Raw genomic sequence first — 24,884 nt, 5'->3', positions numbered from 1 at the left:
TGAGTTCTAAAGTGTAATTCTAATGAGTTCTAAATTGTAATTCTAATGAGTTCTAAATTGTAATTCTAATGAGTTCTAAAGTGTAATTCTAATGAGTTATAAAGTGTAATTCTAATGAGTTCTAAAGTGTAATTCTAATGAGTTCTAAAGTGTAATTCTAATGAGTTCTAAATTGTAATTCTAATGAGTTCTAAATTGTAATTCTAATGAGTTCTAAAGTGTAATTCTAATGAGTTCTAAAGTGTAATTCTAATGAGTTCTAAATTGTAATTCTAATGAGTTCTAAATTGTAATTCTAATGAGTTCTAAAGTGTAATTCTAATGAGTTCTAAAGTGTAATTCTAATGAGTTCTAAAGTGTAATTCTAATGAGTTCTAAAGTGTGATTCTAATGAGTTCTAAAGTGTAATTCTAATGAGTTCTAAAGTGTAATTCTAATGAGTTCTAAAGTGTAATTCTAATGAGTTCTAAATTGTAATTCTAATGAGTTCTAAATTGTAATTCTAATGAGTTCTAAATTGTAATTCTAATGAGTTCTAAAGTGTGATTCTAATGAGTTCTAAAGTGTAATTCTAATGAGTTCTAAATTGTAATTCTAATGAGTTCTAAATTGTAATTCTAATGAGTTCTAAAGTGTAATTCTAATGAGTTCTAAAGTGTGATTCTAATGAGTTCTAAAGTGTAATTCTAATGAGTTCTAAATTGTAATTCTAATGAGTTCTAAATTGTAATTGTAATGAGTTCTAAAGTGTAATTCTAATGAGTTCTAAATTGTAATTCTAATGAGTTCTAAAGTGTAATTCTAATGAGTTCTAAGTTGTAATTCTAATGAGTTCTAAAGTGTGATTCTAATGAGTTCTAAAGTGTAATTCTAATGAGTTCTAAAGTGTAATTCTAATGAGTTCTAAATTGTAATTCTAATGAGTTCTAAATTGTAATTCTAATGAGTTCTAAAGTGTAATTCTAATGAGTTCTAAAGTGTAATTCTAATGAGTTCTAAAGTGTAATTCTAATGAGTTCTAAAGTGTAATTCTAATGAGTTGTAAAGTGTAATTCTAATGAGTTCTAAATTGTAATTCTAATGAGTTCTAAAGTGTAATTCTAATGAGTTCTAAAGTGTAATTCTAATGAGTTCTAAATTGTAATTCTAATGAGTTCTAAATTGTAATTCTAATGAGTTCTAAAGTGTAATTCTAATGAGTTCTAAAGTGTAATTCTAATGAGTTCTAAATTGTAATTCTAATGAGTTCTAAATTGTAATTCTAATGAGTTCTAAAGTGCAATTCTAATGAGTTCTAAAGTGTAATTCTAATGAGTTCTAAAGTGTAATTCTAATGAGTTCTAAAGTGTGATTCTAATGAGTTCTAAAGTGTAATTCTAATGAGTTCTAAAGTGTAATTCTAATGAGTTCTAAAGTGTAATTCTAATGAGTTCTAAATTGTAATTCTAATGAGTTCTAAATTGTAATTCTAATGAGTTCTAAATTGTAATTCTAATGAGTTCTAAAGTGTGATTCTAATGAGTTCTAAAGTGTAATTCTAATGAGTTCTAAATTGTAATTCTAATGAGTTCTAAATTGTAATTCTAATGAGTTCTAAAGTGTAATTCTAATGAGTTCTAAAGTGTAATTCTAATGAGTTCTAAAGTGTAATTCTAATGAGTTCTAAAGTGTAATTCTAATGAGTTCTAAATTGTAATTCTAATGAGTTCTAAATTGTAATTCTAATGAGTTCTAAATTGTAATTCTAATGAGTTCTAAAGTGTAATTCTAATGAGTTCTAAAGTGTCATTCTAATGAGTTCTAAAATGTAATTCTAATGAGTTCTAAATTGTAATTCTAATGAGTTCTAAAGTGTAATTCTAATGAGTTCTAAAGTGTAATTCTAATGAGTTCTAAAGTGTAATTCTAATGAGTTCTAAAGTGTGATTCTAATGAGTTCTAAAGTGTAATTTTAATGAGTTCTAAAGTGTAATTCTAATGAGTTCTAAGTTGTAATTCTAATGAGTTCTAAAGTGTAATTCTAATGAGTTCTAAAGTGTGATTCTAATGTGTTCTAAAGTGTGATTCTAATGAGTTCTAAAGTGTAATTCTAATGAGTTCTAAAGTGTAATTCTAATGAGTTCTAAAGTGTAATTCTAATGAGTTCTAAAGTGTGATTCTAATGAGTTCTAAAGTGTAATTCTAATGAGTTCTAAAGTGTAATTCTAATGAGTTCTAAAGTGTAATTCTAATGAGTTCTAAAGTGTGATTCTAATGAGTTCTAAAGTGTAATTCTAATGAGTTCTAAAGTGTAATTCTAATGAGTTCTAAAGTGTAATTCTAATGAGTTCTAAATTGTAATTCTAATGAGTTCTAAATTGTAATTCTAATGAGTTCTAAATTGTAATTCTAATGAGTTCTAAAGTGTAATTCTAATGAGTTCTAAATTGTGATTCTAATGAGTTCTAAATTGTGATTCTAATGAGTTCTAAAGTGTAATTCTAATGAGTTCTAAAGTGTAATTCTAATGAGTTCTAAAGTGTAATTCTAATGAGTTCTAAAGTGTGATTCTAATGAGTTCTAAAGTGTAATTCTAATGAGTTCTAAAGTGTAATTCTAATGAGTTCTAAAGTGTAATTCTAATGAGTTCTAAATTGTAATTCTAATGAGTTCTAAATTGTAATTCTAATGAGTTCTAAATTGTAATTCTAATGAGTTCTAAAGTGTAATTCTAATGAGTTCTAAAGTGTAATTCTAATGAGTTCTAAAGTGTAATTCTAATGAGTTCTAAAGTGTAATTCTAATGAGTTCTAAAGTGTAATTCTAATGAGTTCTAAATTGTAATTCTAATGAGTTTTAAATTGTAATTCTAATGAGTTCTAAAGTGTAATTCTAATGAGTTCTAAAGTGTAATTCTAATGAGTTCTAAATTGTAATTCTAATGAGTTCTAAATTGTAATTCTAATGAGTTCTAAAGTGTAATTCTAATGAGTTCTAAAGTGTAATTCTAATGAGTTCTAAAGTGTAATTCTAATGAGTTCTAAATTGTGATTCTAATGAGTTTTAAAGTGTAATTCTAATGAGTTCTAAATTGTAATTCTAATGAGTTCTAAATTGTGATTCTAATGAGTTCTAAAGTGTAATTCTAATGAGTTCTAAAGTGTAATTCTAATGAGTTCTAAAGTGTAATTCTAATGAGTTCTAAAGTGTGATTCTAATGAGTTCTAAAGTGTGATTCTAATGAGTTCTAAAGTGTAATTCTAATGAGTTCTAAATTGTGATTCTAATGAGTTCTAAAGTGTAATTCTAATGAGTTCTAAAGTGTGATTCTAATGAGTTCTAAAGTGTGATTCTAATGAGTTCTAAAGTGTGATTCTAATGAGTTCTAAAGTGTAATTCTAATGAGTTCTAAAGTGTGATTCTAATGAGTTCTAAAGTGTGATTCTAATGAGTTCTAAAGTGTGATTCTAATGAGTTCTAAAGTGTGATTCTAATGAGTTCTAAAGTGTAATTCTAATGAGTTCTAAATTGTAATTCTAATGAGTTCTAAAGTGTAATTCTAATGAGTTCTGAAGTGTGATTCTAATGAGTTCTAAATTGTAATTCTAATGAGTTCTAAATTGTAATTCTAATGAGTTATAAAGGGTAATTCTAATGAGTTCTAAAGTGTGATTCTAATGAGTTCTAAAGTGTAATTCTAATGAGTTCTAAATTGTAATTCTAATGAGTTCTAAAGTGTAATTCTAATGAGTTCTAAAGTGTGATTCTAATGAGTTCTAAAGTGTAATTCTAATGAGTTCTAAATTGTAATTCTAATGAGTTCTAAAGTGTAATTCTAATGAGTTCTAAATTGTAATTCTAATGAGTTCTAAATTGTAATTCTAATGAGTTCTAAATTGTGATTCTAATGAGTTCTAAAGTGTAATTCTAATGAGTTCTAAAGTGTGATTCTAATGAGTTCTAAAGTGTGATTCTAATGAGTTCTAAAGTGTGATTCTAATGAGTTCTAAAGTGTGATTCTAATGAGTTCTAAAGTGTGATTCCAATGAGTTCTAAAGTGTAATTCTAATGAGTTCTAAATTGTAATTCTAATGAGTTCTAAAGTGTAATTCTAATGAGTTCTAAATTGTAATTCTAATGAGTTCTAAAGTGTAATTCTAATGAGTTCTAAGTTGTAATTCTAATGAGTTCTAAAGTGTGATTCTAATGAGTTCTAAAGTGTAATTCTAATGAGTTCTAAAGTGTAATTCTAATGAGTTCTAAATTGTAATTCTAATGAGTTCTAAATTGTAATTCTAATGAGTTCTAAATTGTAATTCTAATGAGTTCTAAAGTGTAATTCTAATGAGTTCTAAAGTGTAATTCTAATGAGTTCTAAAGTGTAATTCTAATGAGTTCTAAAGTGTAATTCTAATGAGTTCTAAATTGTAATTCTAATGAGTTCTAAATTGTAATTCTAATGAGTTCTAAATTGTAATTCTAATGAGTTCTAAAGTGTAATTCTAATGAGTTCTAAAGTGTAATTCTAATGAGTTCTAAATTGTAATTCTTGAGTTCTAAATTGTAATTCTAATGAGTTCTAAAGTGTAATTCTAATGAGTTCTAAAGTGTAATTCTAATGAGTTCTAAAGTGTAATTCTAATGAGTTCTAAAGTGTAATTCTAATGAGTTCTAAAGTGTGATTCTAATGAGTTCTAAAGTGTAATTCTAATGAGTTCTAAATTGTAATTCTAATGAGTTCTAAATTGTAATTCTAATGAGTTCTAAAGTGTGATTCTAATGAGTTCTAAAGTGTAATTCTAATGAGTTCTAAATTGTAATTCTAATGAGTTCTAAATTGTAATTCTAATGAGTTCTAAAGTGTAATTCTAATGAGTTCTAAATTGTAATTCTAATGAGTTCTAAATTGTAATTCTAATGAGTTCTAAAGTGTAATTCTAATGAGTTCTAAAGTGTAATTCTAATGAGTTCTAAAGTGTAATTCTAATGAGTTCTAAAGTGTAATTCTAATGAGTTCTAAGTTGTAATTCTAATGAGTTCTAAATTGTAATTCTTATGAGTTCTAAATTGTAATTCTAATGAGTTCTAAATTGTAATTCTAATGAGTTCTAAAGTGTAATTCTAATGAGTTCTAAAGTGTAATTCTAATGAGTTCTAAAGTGTGATTCTAATGAGTTCTAAAGTGTGATTCTAATGAGTTCTAAATTGTAATTCTAATGAGTTCTAAATTGTAATTCTAATGAGTTCTAAAGGGTAATTCTAATGAGTTCTAAACGGTAATTCTGGAGGGTTCTAAAGGGTAATTGTAATGGGTTTCTTCTGTTTCTAGGTTTTGCATATTTCATATTATAAATGCCAAACTGAACCACTTCTTCCAGACACGGGTGTGATTTTTTTTTAGTGATTCTTTACCATTGATCGAGAAACGGAGCCAAAAGCGATTATATTGCGCGATATTTCAAAAAGTTGTTGACAGGTTATAACAAAACTTGGTGGATGAGTTGTTTTGGTGACAAGAACGAACAAGCTGATTAGATTTTGGTGCAGGTCCAGTTCCAGTTCCAGCCTATCAGTGAGGTGGGAGTGTCATTCTCGTTAATTAAGAGACTTATTTCCTATTTGAAGGCACCTCATCGGTATATACATGGGATATCTGATGCCTCATTTGCTTGTTTTGCTTGGTCTTCAGTTGGATTCTCGACAGGGTGGAAGGTAACTGCAAAGTGCACGACTCGTGATGTGTCATCACCATCTCTCCGGGCCTGGTTTGCCGTCTGCATTTTCTTTAGAATGTTATGCTTCAATGATGAGATGCATTTATTGTGTCAAATCGAGTGTGAAAGGCATTATTTTCAAGAATCCTCAACCAAAAACAATAAACAATTGAGCTGGTTACTTTCCATGAAACATCAGGATTACTTTGAGCTTGTTAAGGTGGTTGTATATATATATATATATATATTGCATGATATCAAGGTGGTTGTACATAGTATATATGGTTGTATAAAGCATTTGAGCTTGTTAAAGTGGTTGTACATATAGCATGATATCAAGGTGGTTGGACATAGTATATGTGGTTGTATAAAGCCCTTGTGCTTGTCAAGGTGGTTGTACATATAGCATTATATCAATGTGGTTGTACATAGTATATGTGGTTGTATAAAGCATTTGAGCTTGTTAAAGTGGTTGTACATATAGCATTATATCAATGTGGTTGTACATAGTATATGTGGTTGTATAAAGCATTTGAGCTTGTTAAAGTGGTTGTACATATAGCATGATATCAAGGTGGTTGGACATAGTATATGTGGTTGTATAAAGCCTTTGAGCTTGTTAAAGTGGTTGTACATATAGCATTATATCAATGTGGTTGGACATAGTATATGTGGTTGTATAAAGCCTTTGAGCTTGTTAAAGTGGTTGTACATATAGCATGACATCAATGTGGTTGTACATAGTATATGTGGTTGTATAAAGCCTTTGAGCATGTCAAGGTGGTTGTACATACATGTATATTCTTATTCACATGAATCCGCCATGGGTTCTGATCACTTCACTTACTTGTATTAAACCACAATTATTATTGACTGAAAAACATTAAGCAAATTTAGCTTTATAATTATTATTTTTGTTGTTTGCTTTTGGGATTAGAGTCAACTGTAAAGTACAGTACTGGTACTGTCATCACTGCATCTCCAAGGGCAGCACTTACATCCCATCAATGAATACCCTGAGGGCATTAACAACGAACAATAAAGTGGGTATAGTGACGTCACATGCCAACCAGGCCAGAATGGTCAGGCAGATTAACCCCTTTCTACTGGTCATTGGTGAGCGGGCTGGACTTTCTTAAACCAAAAATCCAGGAAGATGGTAATTACGAGACTCGCTTTATGAGAATTCAAGTCTTTAATATTGCTGCCTTCAGATTTTTGGGGATGCTCGTTGAGTGCCCTTTCCCCGAGGCTGAGGATAGTTTGGTGGCAGAACATTTGCCTTTGAGCTTTAAATCCTGAAATACATACCTGGCCAAAGTTGAAGTTTTCATCTTGGTACTTCGTAGGCAGGGCATCGCATTAATGGGTATTTATATGTATCCTTCGGAGGGGACATTCAACCAGCTGTCCCATCCACTAACATTCGCCCGTGGGCATTTATATGTCCCATGGTGATTGGACCAGTGTGCTGAAATCCCAGCCAACTTGTAAATTCCTGCCACAATCTATGGTGGTAGGAAGGGGGCAATTCGTCAAGTGCACAGCCACACACAACCAGAACCACTCACCCACATTTATGCAAACTAGTATTCAGGTACTGTCTAACCACACTCATACAGACAATTTAGTTTGTAGATCTGTTTTAAATATATATATTTATCTTCCCTTCAAAATGTTTTCAATTTCAAGAATGGAAAGTTCCTGCAATGTTGTTGGAAGTGCTGTGCTGCAGACAACCATGAATGAAACACGCAAAACTCTTGGCAGGATCGATATAAAAACATGATTTTCATTTATTCACACCTTATGCGAGAATCCAAATAAATATACAAGTTGTTCTTACTTGCTTTTAATACATCTGGAATGCTTCCCATCTGATTCAATGCTGTTGAGACAACAAAAAAATATATAAACTTGGAGCTAATGTTTTTACACCACAATTAAACTCCACAATACTTTTTGTATGTTTTTTTTTGGTGCCTATTGAGTTAAAAACACAAATAGAATAGAACTTTCCTTTCTCTTATGCCATATTTGTTTGTAGTTTTTTTTTCTTTTTTCATTTATGCAAACAGGAAGCCACCAATGATGGCCGCAGTGATGGCAAAATGAAGAATCGCCCTTGAAGTATCTCCTTTTGTGCATTTCTAAGGAAAACCTGGAGCAACGATGCACAGGAACGAAGGTAGTTAGTGCCCTTCACACGGAACTCTCAGGCATCCATTCAGAGCCGGCGGACGTTATACCGTTCGAAGGCCTTGTTTCTTCGAAGCAGACTACAAGGCCATTGATAGAGAGGCTTCTCTTTGGCTGCAAAGAAGCTTTGGCCTTGTTGAAGCTCTCCCTATGTGACAACACGTTAATGTCAAATGATAGGCTGCGCCGTGGCCCAGAATTGGCCGACGTGAAAAGCACTTTGCTCAGAGCCAGCTCGGTGTCACCCTGGGAAATAGCAGTTTTCCCCGATTGCAATGCCAAGTTGGCACATTGTTGGTTTTTCCCATCCTCTTCCTCATCAACCTCCTCCTCCTCCTCCGATCCTTGCTCAGGCTGTTCTGGCCAGGCAGGTTTGTCTGCAGCAACCCAAGGTCCTTGCTTTTCCCATACCGGAAGTGAAGGCTGTACTTTCGACGCACTTCCAAGGGCAACCAAGGGTCCATCACGGGAGTCGTGGAAATAGTGACTCGAAGCGAATGACTGGCTCCGCGTCGACGCCTCACTGGAAGGCTGGCTTTCGTCCTGCACGATGAGGCGACAGCTGAAACGGTGATGGCGCGACTCCTGTAGCTGCTGCTCTTGCTGAGGCGGATCCAAAGCTTTTTCAGCACGGATCTGTGGAGGTTCCTTCTCTGGCCACTTCGTAAGGAGCGCTTGATGCGACCGCTTGCATGGCCTACTGAGCGGCTCGTCGGCTGCCCGTGACAAATCGCTTTGGAAGCGTAGCAATTGGCTCGGACCCGGCTGCCCAAGGTCAAGAGGCCAAGACTCGTTGTTTCCACCATCTCCTGAAGCCTTACGCATTTGATCTCCAGCACACACCCGGTAACGAATCATAAGAATGATGATAAAGACGAGGAGCGAAAAGACAATTATTCCTCCGATGATGATGATCATGGTGCCCCCGATGAAGTCACCTGGCAGCGAGGAGCAGCGGATATACTCCTCGTCGGTGGAGAACTGGAGGCAGCCGAGAATGTGTGTGGCTGTAAGTGATGTGGCAGCGTCATCGTAAATAGCAACCACGCAGAGGTCATACAAAGTTCCAGCCAGCAAGTTGTTGAGTATAAACATTTTGCTGATTGCCGGCAACATCCTGCAAAGAAACGAGAAACATTATGATGAGGACGGATAATCATTCATTCAGGTGTGACATTTTGACCAGGATCGCTCTCCATAATATTAGTCCCGGAAAATGATCCCCTACGGTCGAAATATCAAAGATGAGCAATGCCGACTTTTTCGATAACCGTTTGCCAATTGGTGGTAGACATATCTGGAGACATTAACCACATTGTGTCGTGTTAAACAAGCAGTGTTAATAATATAGCTCGACATTTCAACAATACCGATCATTTTGAATTATATAAACTTACAAATAAATATAAAATGCGGATAGCTGAAATGATTGTAATACAATTAATCCTTTTCGTAATAGATGGAGAAAATTTGGTGAATAACACGAATCAAATTCCAGGCATGAAAAGATCAAGATGGTAGATCGGTAAGCATTGGTGGCCCAAAGTATGTTTCATTCCAGGCCGGCCATTGACGGATGATGGAGGAACGGTCATTTCCGATGCAATTCCATATCCCGGTAGGTGGCCGGTTCTTCGACACCCTGAGAGTGCCTCACAGGTTACCTATAGAAGTTGACCGACATCATGATCCCCATAGCTGTTTCGGGCTACAAATTGGAATTGGCAAAAAACAGTATCCTAATCTCACAAAATTCAGTGTGGGATCATTAAATGCTGGCAAATGCTGGAAGACTAGATCCCAACTTAACTTAACATCCCATCCTAGAGACCGTGTACTCATTAATACAACACCCTGGCTTCAAAGCACCGGGTTCAACGTCGGGGGCAGGGGCGGGGGGGGGGGGGGGTGGGTTGGGGGGAGGGGGATTTATTCCAGATGAGACATCTAATAGGTGAGCTACCTCTGAGATATCCTCACAGTACCTACATATGCAGGTAGGGGATAGGATTAAGTTGGGAGTTGGTAAGAATAGAACAAAAAGCCCATTATAGTGGATTACATAAAATAGCATCAGATGCTGGTGGACTGCCACTTGAAGAGTAGAGAAATTGAGCAGACCCATTAAGTACATTCAACACACCAGAGAAAATGTGGACATTTATAAGTATTTTCCAATCATGATTTTCACCATTTTTTTGTTCAGCGTGACACTTCCTGGTAATCTTTGCTGTATTCCCAGACACCTGACTAGATGACTAGACATATAATATCCTCTGTCAAAGCAGACAAGTACAGAGAGATGCCAACTTCTATAATCCGTCTTCCTTTGACCCTCTTTCACTTCATTCCCTTAATGTGAATTAATTCACTCAGAGAATAATTGTCGACCCTATATAATGAGCACATGTGACGACTTTGGCTGAGCCGAGGTTTTTTTTACAAGTTTGGAATGCAAATGGAGCAGAATGAATTGAAAAGTCCCATCGAAATGGAACTTAATTAAAACTAGAAAGCATCTGAAAATGCAAAGTCCGTTCGCGTCCGTTTGTATTCAGACGTCTTCTTCTTCCATAAGCTAAAGATAATGAAAACAGTTAAAAATATATATATGAAAATTGACGACTTTATGCAGCCTTGACCTTTGAGCTTTTGATCAAAAATAAATAATCAGGTACTAGCTTTTAATGGGTGAACTAATAATATGACCAATATGCAAATTCTTAAAATTTCACGTCAATCAGGTAAAAATTGCCGATTTTTATGCAACCTTGAACTTTGACCTTTTGATCTAAAAAAACAAAACAATCAGCTCCTAGCCTTTGATTAGTGAACCAATTAAGTGACCCAATATGCGAATTCTTTAAATTTCAGGTCAATCGGGTGGACATTAGTGATTTTACGCAACCTTGACCTTCGACCTTTTGATCTAAGAAAAACCAATAAGCTTCTAGCTTTTGATCGGTGAACTAATTCAGTGACCCAATATGCAAATTAATAAAATTTCAGGTCATTCAGTTGAAAATTGACGATTTTATGTGATGCTGAACTTTGACCTTTTGACCAAATTATTAATTTGCTTTCTCCATATTCTCATAATAAAGCTGTTTAAAATTTGATGACAAAAGCTCAATTGGTAAATTGAAATTTCAGGTCAATTGGGTGAATATTGATGATTTTATGTGTTTCTGACATTTGGCCTTTTGACATTTTGACAAAGTTATTAATTTGTCTTAATATCCATATTATCATAATATATCTTTGGTGAAAATTTGATGACAATAGCTCAAATGGTAAAATAGTTATGGCCCGGATACGCGCGCGTACACACACACACACACACACACACACACACACACACACACACACACACACACACACACACACACACACACGCGCGCGCGCACACAGACAGACACACAAAATTATTACAAAACCCCGTCTCCTGCTGTGCAGGGGATGGGCCAATCAGAGGTAACCTAACACAGAGAGCTACAGTTTCCAGATTAAAACAAGTTTTCTTTAAGATCATAAAACCACACTAAATAGAACTAGAAAGTATGTGAAAATGCAAAACCCGTCCACGTCCGTTTGTATTCAGACGTCTTTGTCTTCTTCCGCATGCTCAAAATAATTAAAACTGTTTAAAACTAGAACAGCACTCTTCAACGTCACGACGTAGACTGATATGCCTCCGCCCACATTATTTCATCATGAAATACTTGTATCAAGTTTGATTTAAATCCATTCAGCTGTGCCCAAGTTAGCATATTTCTACTAGACATGACCTCTGACCTTTGACCTATTGACCCCAAAATTTAATCAGTTCATGTTTGCATCATTATACATACCTGTACCAAGTTTTAATTTAAATCCTGTCAGCTGTTCACAAGTTCACATTTTTACCTGACATGACCTGTGGCCTTTGACCTCGGGACCCCCAAAATCTAATCAGTTAATCTTTACATCATTATACATGTCTGTACCAAGTTTAAATTAGATCAATTCAGCCATTCTCAAGATATAGACCTATTACAGACTTTGACCTTTAATATTTGACCTCTTGAACCCAAAATATAATCAGTTAATATTTACATCATCATACATACCTTTTTTTTTTTTTTTTTTTTTTTCCATCGTTCTGTTTGGATATTGTTGGAATATGTTTAAACCGCAGCCGTGATGCTGATGCCCCCCCCCCACCCCCCCAGAATTTACATGTTTTAAACGTTTCCCAGTGTGTACCCTGGTCAGAATAGGTACACCGTATCCCTGCGTGTCGTAAGAGACGACTAAGAGGGTTGGCGTCAGGAAGGGCATCCGGCCATAAAAACATTGCCTCAAAAAAAGAGAACCATGACAATCACAAGTACATATGGGCAGGGTGCAGCCCGAAGTGGAGATCGGTTTCTGAGGTTTGGGACATGGAATGTGGGGACAATGACAGGGAGATCAGGAGAAGTGGTGGAAGTATTGGTCAGAAGAAGAGTGGACATATGTTGTGTGCAAGAGACGAGATGGAAGGGAAGTGGTGTGAGAATGGTGAAGGGTAGGCAGGGACAGAAATACAAGTTTGTGTGGCAAGGGTGCCCGGAGGGCGTGAATGGTGTTGGTGTCCTGTTTTCTGAAGAGTTTGTAGACAGTGTGGTGAGTGTGACTAGAGTGAGTGATAGGTTGATGATGGTGAAAATGATGATTGGAAAGCTCTTGGTGAACGTCATCTCGGGATATGCTCCGCAGGTTGGTCGAAGCGATGAAGAGAAGGACAAGTTCTGGTGTGCGATAGAGAAGCTGATGGAAAACGTGAAAGATGAGGAAGTTGTTGTGGTGGGAGGAGACCTGAATGGACATGTGGGAAGGAGTATGGATGGTTTTGAGGGAGTTCATGGGGGTTACGGATATGGTGTGAGAAATGGAAAAGGTGTAAGGATTTTGGAGTTTGCTGATGGAGCTGATTTGTTGATTTGTAATACTCAGTTCCAGAAAGAGGACAATAAGCTTGTTACATACACGTCAGGTGGGTCGACGACAACCGTTGACTACCTGATGGTGCGTCGGCGAGATAGGGGGCACCTCCGGGACACAAAGGTGATCCCGGGGGAGGAGGCTGTTTCACAGCACCACTTGGTTGTCTGCGACATAAGGGTGAAAGGTGCGAGGAGAGCTCGGCGGGTGAAGTACCAACCGAGAATGAAGGTGTGGAGGTTGAAAGAGGTGACAGTAAGGGAGGCATTAAAAGAGAGGCTGAGTAGGGTAGAGGATGATGTGGTTGAGCTTGAAAGTGGTTGGATGTCAATGAAAGCTAGTCTGTTGGGAGCCGTTGGTGAGGTATGTGGATGGACAAAAGGACCACCGAGGCACTCGGAAACATGGTGGTGGGATGTTGAGGTTGGAAAGAGGATTGACGAAAAGAGGAAGAAGTTCAAAGAGTGGCAGAAGGCGAAGGGTACGGGAGCAGAAACAGCAGAGCATGAAAGTTATAAGGCAGCCAGGAAGGCTGCAAAGAAAGAGGTAGCAAAGGCGCAGGAGGCATGTAGGAAAATGTTCGGAGAACGCTTGGATTCGGAAGAGGGTCAGAAAGCAGTATTCAGGATTGCAAAGCAGATAGCGAAAGAGAGGTGTGATGTGATGGGGGTGAGTTGCTTGAAGGATGAAGTGGGACAATTCGTTGTCGACCCAGATGGAATTAAAGGAAGATGGAAAAGATATATGGAAATGCTGTTGAATACAGAGAATGAATGGGATGGCAACATAGAGAGTAACCCAGTTTTAGGACCGGCAGAGAAGATAACTGAGAAGGAAGTTGAGGAAGCGATAAAAGCAATGAAGAGTGGAAAAGCGGGAGGGCCGACGGGAGTTGTGGGAGATATGTTGAAGGCAGCAGGAAGTTGGGGTGTGAAGAGAATGACAGAGATCTGTAATCTGGTGGTGAAAGAAGGCCGCATTCCAGTGGATTGGGAACTGAGTACCCTCGTCCCTCTATACAAGGGGAAAGGTGACCCTCTGGAGTGTGGCTCGTACCGAGCGATAAAGTTATTGGAGCATGGAATGAAGGTATTGGAAAGGGTGTTGGAGAGGAGGATAAGGAAGAAAGTGAAGATCGACGAAATGCAGTTTGGATTTATGCCAGGAAGAGGAACGACAGATGCGCTTTTCATTGTGAGGCAGTTGCAGGAGAAGTACATGGATAAGAGGAAGAAGTTGTTTTTTGGGTTTGTTGATCTGGAGAAAGCATTCGATAGGGTTCCACGCAAAGTATTGACATGGGCATTGAGGAAGTTAGGAGTGGAGGAATGGTTGATCAGAGTCGTGATGGCAATGTACAAAAGAGCACGCACAGCTGTAAGGACGAAGGACGGGAACAGTGGTGAGTTTGAGGTGAAGGTGCGAGTGCATCAGGGGTCGGTACTAAGTCCACTACTATTTGTAGCTGTGATGGAGGTGCTGGCTCAGACCGTCAAGGAGGGTTTACCGTGGGAGTTGTTGTATGCAGATGATCTGGTGTTGATTGCGGAAAGTATGGATGGACTGAAGGAAAAGATGAACAAGTGGAAGGAATGTATGGAGACAAAAGGTCTGAAGGTGAATATCGGAAAGACAAAGGTGATGGCAAGTGGTAAAGCATGTGGTGAGGTGGAAAGAACTGGGAAGTGGCCGTGTGCTGTGTGCAGGAAGGGTGTCGGAGTGAACTCCATTCAATGTACAATTTGTGCTGAGTGGGTTCATCAAAAATGTAGTGGTCTGAGAGGGTCATTAACCAGTGTGGCAGCTACATTCAAATGTAAGGTGTGCACAGAGGGAGCTGCAGATGGAGGAAATGTTGAGTTGGATCTTGGAGACGGCGTGAAGCTGGAAGGTGTGAAAACATTTTGCTACCTCGGAGACATGCTGAATGGAGAAGGTGGATCAGACTCGGCAACGGTTGCTCGAGTGAGATGTGCATGGAAGAAGTTTCGGGAACTGAGTGGTGTGCTGATGAGGAGGAGAGTGTCGCTGAAGCTGAAGGGAAAGGTGTATGCTGCATGTGTGAGAAGTGTTATGATTTATGGGAGCGAGACATGGGTAATGAACGTAGAGCAGCAACGAAGGCTGGAAAGGGTGGAAATGCGAATGGTTCGATGGATGTGCAGAGTATCGTTGAGAGAGAGGAAGACAAATGATGAATTGCGAAAGATGATGGGAATATTGCCTGTGATTGATGCTGTGAAGAGGAACAGGTTGAGATGGTTTGGTCATGTATTGAGGAAGGATGAAAGTGACTGGTTGAGAAGAGTGATGGAAGTTAATGTAGAAGGAAGTAGAGGACGGGGAAGACCGAGAAAGACTTGGCTAAAGATGGTGGAAGAAGAAATGCGGGCAAGGGGGTTAACAAGGAGAGATGCAGAAAATAGGGCAAAATGGAGAAGATTGTCATGGGGACCGCAAGGCTAACCCCCGCTCTAGCAGGGAACATGGCCTTAAAATGCATGTTGTTGTTGTGTTGTATACATACCTGTACCAAGTTTGAATTAGATCACTTCAGCCATTCTCAAGTTATAGAACTATTACAGACTTTGACCTTTGACCCCAAATTTTAATCATTTAATCTTTACAACATTATACATAACCGTACCAAATTTGAATTGGATCACTTCAGCCATTCTCAAGTTATAGACCTATTACAGATTTGACCTTTGTCCTTTGGCCCCAAAATCTAATCACTTAATCTTTACAGCATTATACAAACCTGTACCAAGTTTGAATTAGATCACTTTAGCCGTTCTCAAGTTATAGACCGATTACATATTTGACCTTTGACCCCAAAATATAATCACTTAATCTTTACAACCTTATGCAAACCTGTACCAAGTTTGAATTAGATACCTTCAGCCATTATCGAGTTATAGAACTATTACAGACTTTGACCTTTGACCTCTTGACCCCAAATTATAATCATTTAATCTTTACATCATTATACATAACCGTACCAAATTTGAATTGGATCACTTCAGCCATTCTCAAGTTATAGACCGATTACAGATTTGACCTTTGACCTTTGACCTCAAAATCTAATAACTAAAACTTTACAAAATTATACATACCTGTACCAAGTTTGAATTAGATCACTTCAGCCATTTGAATTAGATCACTTCAGCCATTCGATCGCTTCGATCCTTTTCGATTCGATCCTTTTCCCTCACGGTCCCCCTGTACTGTCTTTCCCTCGTGGTCCCCCTGTGCTGTCTTTCCCTCGCGGTCCCCCTGTGCTGTCTTTCCCTCGCGGTCCCCCTGTGCTGTCTTTCCCTCGTGGTCCCCATGTGCTGTCTTTCCCTTGTGGTCCCCCTGTGCTGTCTTTCCCTCGTGGTCCCCATGTGCTGTCTTTCCCTCGCGGTCCCCCTGTGCTGTCTTTCCCTCGTGGTCCCCCTGTGCTGTCGTTCCCTCGTGGTCCCCATGTGCTGTCTTTCCCTCGCGGTCCCCCTGTGCTGTCTTTCCCTCATGGCCCCCCTGTGCTGTCTTTCCCTCGTGGTCCCCATGTGCTGTCTTTCCCTCGCGGTCCCCCTGTGCTGTCTTTCCCTCGTGGTCGCCATGTGCTGTCTTTCCCTCGTGGTCCCCCTGTGCTGTCTTTCCCTCACGGTCCCCCTGTGCTGTCTTTCCCTCGTGGTCCCCCTGTGCTGTCTTTCCCTCGCGGTCCCACTGTGCTGTCTTTCCCTCGCGGTCCCCCTGTGCTGTCTTTCCCTCGTGGTCCTCATGTGCTGTCTTTCCCTCGCGGTCCCCCTGTGCTGTCTTTCCCTCGCGGTCCACCTGTGCTGTCTTTCCCTCACGGTCCCCCTGTGCTGTCTTTCCCTCGTGGTCCCCTTGTGCTGTCTTTCCCTCACGGTCCCCCTGTGCTGTCTTGCCCTCACGGTCCCCCTGTGCTGTCTTTCCCTCGTGGTCCCCCTGTGCTGTCTTTCCCTCGCGGTCCCCCTGTGCTGTCTTTCCCTCGCGGTCCCCCTGTACTGTCTTTCCCTCGTGGTCCCCCTGTGCTGTCTTTCCCTCGCGGTCCCCCTGTGCTGTCTTTCCCTCACGGTCCCCATGTGCTGTCTTTCCCTCATGGTCCCCCTGTGCTGTCTTTCCCTCGCGGTCCCCCTGTGCTGTCTTTCCCTCGTGGTCCCCCTGTACTGTCTTTCCCTCGTGGTCCCCCTGTGCTGTCTTTCCCTTGTGGTCCCCCTGTGCTGTATTTCCCTCGTGGTCCCCCTGTACTGTCTTTCCCTTGTGGTCCCCCTGTGCTGTCTTTCCCTCGTGGTCCCACTGTACTGTCTTTCCCTCGTGGTCCCCCTGTACTGTCTTTCCCTCGCGGTCCACCTGTGCTGTCTTTCCCTCGCGGTCCCCCTGTGCTGTCTTTCCCTCGTGGTCCCACTGTACTGTCTTTCCCTCGTGGTCCCCCTGTACTGTCTTTCCCTCGCGGTCCCCCTGTGCTGTCTTTCCCTCGCGGTCCCCCTATGCTGTCTTTCCCTCGGGGTCCCACTGTGCTGTCTTTCCCTCGTGGTCCCCCTGTACTGTCTTTCCCTCGCGGTCCCCCTGTGCTGTCTTTCTCTCGCGGTCCCCCTATGCTGTCTTTCCCTCGGGGTCCCCCTGTACTGTCTTTCCCTTGTGGTCCCCCTGTGCTGTCTTTCCCTCGTGGTCCCCCTGTGCTGTCTTTCCCTCGCGGTCCCCCTGTGCTGTCTTTCCCTCGCGGTCCCCCTGTGCTGTCTTTCCCTCGCGGTCCCCATGTGCTGTCTTTCCCTCACAGTCCCCCTTTCCCTCGTGGTTGTCAGCTCTCACAAGCCTCGATTCAGTATACAAAACAAATAAAATAATAATCTCAAGTCATAGACCTATTACAGATTTGACCTTTAACCTTTGACCAAAATATAAGTAAATCTTTACAACATTATAATACCTGTACCACGTTTGAATTAGATCACTTCAGCCGTTCTCAGGTTATAGACCCATTACTGATTTGACCTTTGACCTCTTGACCCCAAAATCTAATCAGTTCATCTTTACATCATTCCACATAAGGGTACCAAATTTGGTCAGAATCTCATCACTGTTTCACAAGTTATCGCAGGTTACTATTTTTACCTAACATGACCTGTGACCTTTGCCCTTTGACCTCGTAACCACAAAATCTAATCAGTTAATCTTTACCTCATTATATATACCTGTGCCAAGTTTGACTGAGAGCCCTTTAGCCATTCTCAAGTTATCGCGGTAACGAAAACCTATCGCGGACGGACGGACGGGCAGCTGGATGGACAACCTGAAAACATAATGCCTCCGGCGACTTTGTCGGCTATGTGTCTATGGTGTGTGTCTATGGTGCGGTGCCAAAAGGGACATAGGAAATAAATTACAGAGGTAATGACGTACAAGGGATAATTACCCATAATTCCTGAGCTAATTAACATACACCACTCCTCATAATGCGGACGAAGATACAAACTTAACCCGACAGTTCAGTCTGATACAAAGTCCCTACTTATCGTACATCGAAGTAGTTCTTCTTCTTTGCGACAGTAGGAGCACAATAATCTATGCAAATCTACCTGGTTCTAAGGCAATCACTGCGTACCCCCTACAAACGTAACAATATATTGTTTTTTGTGTTATCTCTCAATGATGAAGAATCATTAAAAAAAAAATTCTAATCCCTATCCGGATCCAGATCTTCACCAAAATCAAATAATTTCATCCATGTCATATACCCAACCTTTCCACCAAATTTCATCCAAATCTGTCCGCATCTTTTTGAGATATGCAATTAACAAACAGACAAGCAAGAAAGATGTCATCCAGAGCACGATACCTGATGCCTTAAGGTATGTGACAAGCATGCACTAACGCAAGCATGCACTCCTTCCCCCCAAAAAAGGTGCCATTGATACATCAAATTGTTCATTTCATTATGATTAAAATTGACGATCTTAATCAAAGCTCAGGTTAATCAGATTAAAATTGATGATTTTTCAGATGAAAATTGATATTAGAAGTTCGACCTTGAATTGACCTTTGACCTTTTGACCTCAAAATAGTTGGTTTTCCAATTCAGTGAGGCACTGTTCAATTGCTGTTTAATTTTCAAGTTAATAGGATTGAATAGTTACAATTATTTTTGCAGATTCAAATTGATGATTTTACACATTTGACCTTGAGTTTACCTTTGACCTTTTGACTTCAAGAATAGTTGGTTTCCCAATTTACGGATTTAATATGCAAATGTTGTTCAATTTTCAAGTCAATTGGATGAAAAATGACAATATTACAAATCTGACCTCAACATAACTAACATGACATTTGACCTCAATCAATAGGCTTCTTCCTTCTGACGAACTCTACAATCTGGTGAGGTTTCGTGAAGATTGGATTAAAATTGTGAACGGTAGGCAATTGACAGACAAACAAACAGACAAACAGACAGAATTAAAAATCGGTCAGGACTTGCCGGAATGTACTTTTGTATCGGCCATTTTGGATCATTAAAAGTAAATAATGACCTCTGCCAAAGTTCAAACGACGTGGGTTTAATCTCTACATGAGAGAATTCCAAATAGCTATTTGGGCGGTGTATAAGCTAACAGATTGCTGTCTCCATCGATCTTGCCAAGGCCGTAACACCTATCGGCTCAAAATCCTTTTGACTGTTGAATTGGTAGTTTTTACAATGAAGGAAACACATATCGGGAGTACATACGACATAGCGATTGTGAATGTGACCACTCTGAGGCATCTTTCGCTTCGCATCGCATTGACGGTGAGCACCAACATGGCGGCTGTAAGATTAAAATCTGGCTTCATGCCGCCTCACCACCCAAAGCCTTCAACCAAACATATTAACACGCTCCTCCCCCTTCATTCCCGTTCTTCAAAGCGAAGGGGTAAAAATTGTTGCATCGCCATTATATATTACTCGCAATGGTACCCGCCCTAAGGGCGGGGCTTCAATTGGGAGGCGCAAATGATTGGGTGACCATCGTTTTGGGTGACCTTGAGCTTGACCTTGGACCTAGAGAGTTAAAAATTGGGTACAGTCTATTCCAGGGCAAGGCAAATATGTGTGTAAAGTATGGCGATGCTATGTGCAACGATGTAGACATAGTACTGTGCACAAACAGACAGACAGACAAACAGACACACCAACCAACCAACATACTTGCCGGAATCTATTCCGGCAAGTAATAACGCAAAAGACCAACCAAAATACTTGAAAAATCGTAACAAATAGACAGCGGTGAAAACATAACCACACTCCACGTTCAGTGGTGGATGTAATTAGTGAAATACAATGTGAATAGTAAAAATATTATTATGGATGTAAGTTCGACCGAGGATGAGATATTTATATATACCGTTACGGATTTGTCGCTTCCGCCATTGTTGATATTATATACCTGTAGGATTTTTAGCTTCGGGTAATATTGTTGGTAACATTTCTGTGTGAAATAGAGATGACTTTAGTAAAAGGTAAAAACAAATGTTTGTGAAGGAAAAAGGAAAACGCGGCAAAGAAACCGGAAGAGGAGGGAGGTGGAGATTGGAGGGAGAGGAGACGGCCATGAGAGAGATAGCCGTGAGTCACATCGAGGCTGTGAGTGGACTTTTTGATATTGGTCGCGAATGAGTTGAGGCTTCCTGTGAAAGGGATTGCCAGCGACATCGCCCTATATTGTGATTGCAATTAAACATGCATCTCAGGTTTTATTACCAAGTGTGAGCTATTGTTGGCGGGAAAGCAAGAGCCTCCATTACAGGCTGATCTGCCATTTTTTTCTCAAAGAGGTCATCCGCCTGGTTCTTTGTGTTTTGTCGTTGGGATTCCCATAACGACATCACCGTGTGGATCGCCGTTGGTTCCCATATCGGTTCAATTCCCATATCGACCTCTCACCTCGTAACTCCTCATTCACAGCCACGCCGATACCTGCCTGTTATTGTCGTTCTGCACGACTTCGACCTTCAACAAGTGTGGGGATTTGTGCACGGACTTTGGGGAATGTTACATTCCACTCATGTTTGGTGTATCGTGAGTTTATTGCTTTGAGAGCATTGGGGAATGATGGTACCATCACATGTATTGTTTATTTGATGCAAGTGATATTTTCATGGTACATTCTTCAAGAGTGTTATTGTTGTGTATGTGAGAGTTCTTAATACAATTACTTGTTTTGTTCTCCACAATTGCATTGGTGTGGTTTTATCATGGTTTATTAGAACAGTCGAAATAACAAATCATTCTGCCGCGTTTCCTCTCGAGACTTTGAGGGGCACGCTAACCGGAGTTTGGGGAGGTAACAAGTAACAATACATTATTAATATACTGTATATTATAGATTTGAAAGCATTTTCATTGGTTGGTAGGAGATACAGTGCAACAATTAGAAAATCAGTAAACATTTGAATATTTGAATTACAGTTTAATCCAGAGGTAGGTGGGTGGTTGTGCTGGGTGGTGGACCTGTTATATTTAACGTAACATGTGCATGATTTAACGCATTATCATGTAATAGAATGTGTGGTGGGAGTTCTAACTATGTGATATTACATGAAATCTTCTAGCGAGTAAAGTTTTGGTTAGTGATGTTCCATTGATGGGTTGACTGACCACCTGGAGGCAACTGAGGTTGTTTTTCTACTGATGTAGGTAATCTACTGATGTGGATTTGGGACCCAGGTTGTGGATCTACTGATGTGGGTTTGGGACCCAGGTTGTGGATCTACTGATGTGGGTTTGGGACCCAGGTTGTGGATCTACTGATGTGGATTTGTGACTGAGGTTGTGGACCTACCGAAGTAGGTAATCTACTGATGTGGATTGATGACCCAGGTTGTGGATCTACTGATGGAGGTAATCTACTAATGTGGATTTGTGACCCAGGTTGTGGATCTACTGATGTGGATTTGTGAACATGGTTGTGGACCTACCGAAGTAGGTAATCTACTGATGTGGATTGATGGCCCAGGTTGTGGATCTACTGATGGAGGTAATCTACTAATGTGGATTTGTGACCCAGGTTGTGGATCTACTGAGGTAGGTAATCTACTGATGTGGATTTGTGACCCAGGTTGTGGATCTACTGATGTGGATTTGTGAAAAAGGTTGTGGATCTACTGATGTGGATTTGTGAAAAAGGTTGTGGATCTACTGATGTAGGTAAGCTACTGATGTGGATCTAGGACACAGGTTGTAGATCTACTGCTGTAGGTAATCTTCTGATGTGGATTTGTGATCCAGGTTGTGGATCTACTGATGTAGATAATCTACTGATGTAGATAATCTACTGATGTGGCTCTATGACCGAGGTTGTGGGTATACTGATGTGGATTGGTCACCCATGTTGTGGACCTACTCATGTTGCCAATCTATTGATGTAGGTAATCTACTGATGTGGATCTATGACCGAGGTTGTGGATATACTGATGTGGGTAATCTACTGATGTGGATTGGTGACCCATGTTGTGGATCTACTGATGTTGTTAATCTACTGATGTAGGTAATCTATTGATGTGGAACTATGAGCTAGGTTGTGGATCCGCCGTTTGGAGAGGTCCTGGGCTGAAAGGATCGAAACCTTGAAGAAAAACAGGGTGCCCAGCTGATTATATCCGTCCAGTCAGGAAACCAGTCAATTGCTTACAGGTGAAGGTTCTTACTTTAGGTAAGGAAACTATGTTTTGAGTTTTACAATTTAAATAAAGTTAACTATGGGACGTTGTGAAATGAACATCATTTACAGTAATCCTTTAAATTATATTGAAGTTAAGGAACAACTGATACTGTAAAATTAATTAAGTGTGTGTGTGTGTGTGTGTGTGTGTGTGTGTGTGTGTGTGTGTGTGTGTGTGTGTGTGTGTGTGTGTGTGTTTTAGCGGTTGCCTGATTGCCAAATATAAAAATGCAATTCAACTACCATGACTAAAGGAACCCAATATGGAGTACTTTTAGACTCCAAGGTTTATATTGTTGTGGATATGAGAATTGTGTTTTTTTTATTGTGTAGTACATTGTAAAATATCACCCTCCTTCCTCCAGTTGTGTATAAAGGTCAAAAGGGCGTCCCTTAATTAGGTCATATACAATCACGTTAGCCAATCATAGATTTCCTGCTTGTTGGTAGTTATTTCCTTATTCTGTGTATTAGGTTAAGGCTTTGTCTTCCATTAATTAATACTCCCTTGCACCGAATTCAAATAGATAGATCCCCTTTCATTTTCATTCCCAAAGCCTCTATTGCCAACTGCATTCGCCGCCATTGCCCATGTGCTCCAACTCGGAGAAGAAGGGCGTGGCCCGCACACCATCATTAAGAGGTGGAGCCAAGAAGCCCCTACGACCAACCAAGAATGAGTGGGTATGGCTCAAGAGGGCGGGGTTATAAAACCCGTTGCATCAGCCCCCACGGAGAGTTGCGCTAGAGACGGCAGATGAGTCGAGACGAGCCCTCGGAGAGAGAAGGGAGACGCGTCCTGAGGTGAGCCAGAGAAGCAGCTTTGGCTCCACCAGCAGTTTTGGCTCCACCCATAGTTTTGGCTCCACCAGCAGCTTTGGCTCCACAAGCAGCATTGACTCCACCAGGCAGCGTGGGCTCCACCAGGCAGCTTCGACCCGTTACCTCGCGGGAGCCAGATTGTGGTGGCATCGGTGGCCGTCGAGGTCCAGCCCGACGTCCCGTGCGGGATCAAGCTCCAGCCAGCTCCGTGCCTTCCTCCCCTTCTCTGCCATCCCAAACCATTCCAGCCAATCGTTCCTGCCTCCATTCCCCATTCGTGTGAGTCCGTCTTTGTTTGTTCTGTCCTGGGTATTAATTAAGACTGCATAGGTAAGCTAAGTTTCACTGTGTCCTTCTGGTCCGTCCCTCTTTCTGCCTTTATTTTATTATCCTTCCTTCTCCTTGGTTTCTTTTGGTTGTAAATAGTAATAAATCCTATTCGTATTTCCTACGTCTTGTCTTCTTCTTCATCACATCCGTCGTCTTTGTCTTTTCCCAATTGAATACCTGCGGCACGATTTGGCCAACGTTCAGAATCGGGTCTAGTCTTTGTTAACGGTTCGGGCCGCGGCTGCCATCCGCTCGGCAATCCATTAACATCTTATCCGCGGTCGCGAACGAAGCTGCTCACCGGCCTTTCCGGATGTCGCGGTGCAGCTTCAGGGACCACGTCGGTCAGTGACAAGCGAGGGGACTAATCCCCCCTCAAAGGGGAACCATAGGCCGATGTTGGGTTCCGTAACAATATGTTGCCTATTCATAGAGATTCGTTTGCTTCACACCATTTGATGGCAAACGTGGATAATCCCACCAGGAACACGAAAAGTAATAATTGCAGAAATAATTTTCAGCAGGAGCTGGTTGTCGAGATTGTGTGAACGGCAGCATGAGCACTTGTGGAATTTGATTGTGTGAGCACGGATGGAGCATAATTATGGTGATTACAAAACTTAATATAACAACAACAAGGAACCATGGTGCAGGAGGCATTTGACCCAGTGTGCCTGCACTACAACAACAACAGATACCATCACCCATCCACACGCAAACTATCTACAAGTCGTGCCAATATCCCTGTACCTTTCTTCAATGCAGCCATAAATACTCGACCTATGTAATTCCAATTTGAACATATCTACACTTTCTGCTGTTACTACCCTTTCTAGGGAGACCATGTCATGCATTATCTACTCTCTGACAGAAAGACGTCTGTCTTATCATCCTAACTTTCCTCTTCTTGTACACCACTCCTTGCCTCTTCTATCTACAGGAACTGCATGACGTCATCGCCAGGCACTGAAGGGGGCCCGGGGATGACTCGTGCCAAAAGGGAGTACCGGTACTCAGTTTTCACTCCGTTTGGTTGTTTGTTACTTGCCGGAAAAGATTCCGGCAAGTATGTTGATCTGTTCGTTTGTCTGTCTGTCTGTCTGTTTGTCTGTCTGTCTGTCTGTCTGTTTGTCTGTTTGTTTGTCTGTCTGTCTGTTTGCAGCACTACGTCTACACC

At 40.1% G+C, this 24,884-nt stretch overlaps 1 protein-coding gene across 1 annotated transcript in view; it reads right to left on the bottom strand.

Moving 5' to 3' along the window:
• Positions 1-7,459: 7,459 nt before the first annotated feature.
• LOC137435477 (leucine-rich repeat and fibronectin type III domain-containing protein 1-like) overlaps positions 7,460-24,884 on the bottom strand; it is a 266,235-nt gene continuing 248,810 nt past the window's right edge. Inside the window, exon 3 of the mRNA XM_068129288.2 lies at positions 7,460-9,009. Coding sequence (XP_067985389.1) covers positions 7,896-9,009 — 1,114 coding nt within the window. The 3' untranslated portion in view covers positions 7,460-7,895. The remainder of the gene's footprint in view (positions 9,010-24,884) is intronic.

This window comes from Myxine glutinosa, chromosome 9 (assembly GCF_964187855.1).
Source record: "Myxine glutinosa chromosome 9, kmMyxGlut1.1, whole genome shotgun sequence".
Lineage (NCBI taxonomy): Eukaryota > Metazoa > Chordata > Myxini > Myxiniformes > Myxinidae > Myxine > Myxine glutinosa.
This window is presented reverse-complemented; position numbering and strand designations above follow the sequence as displayed.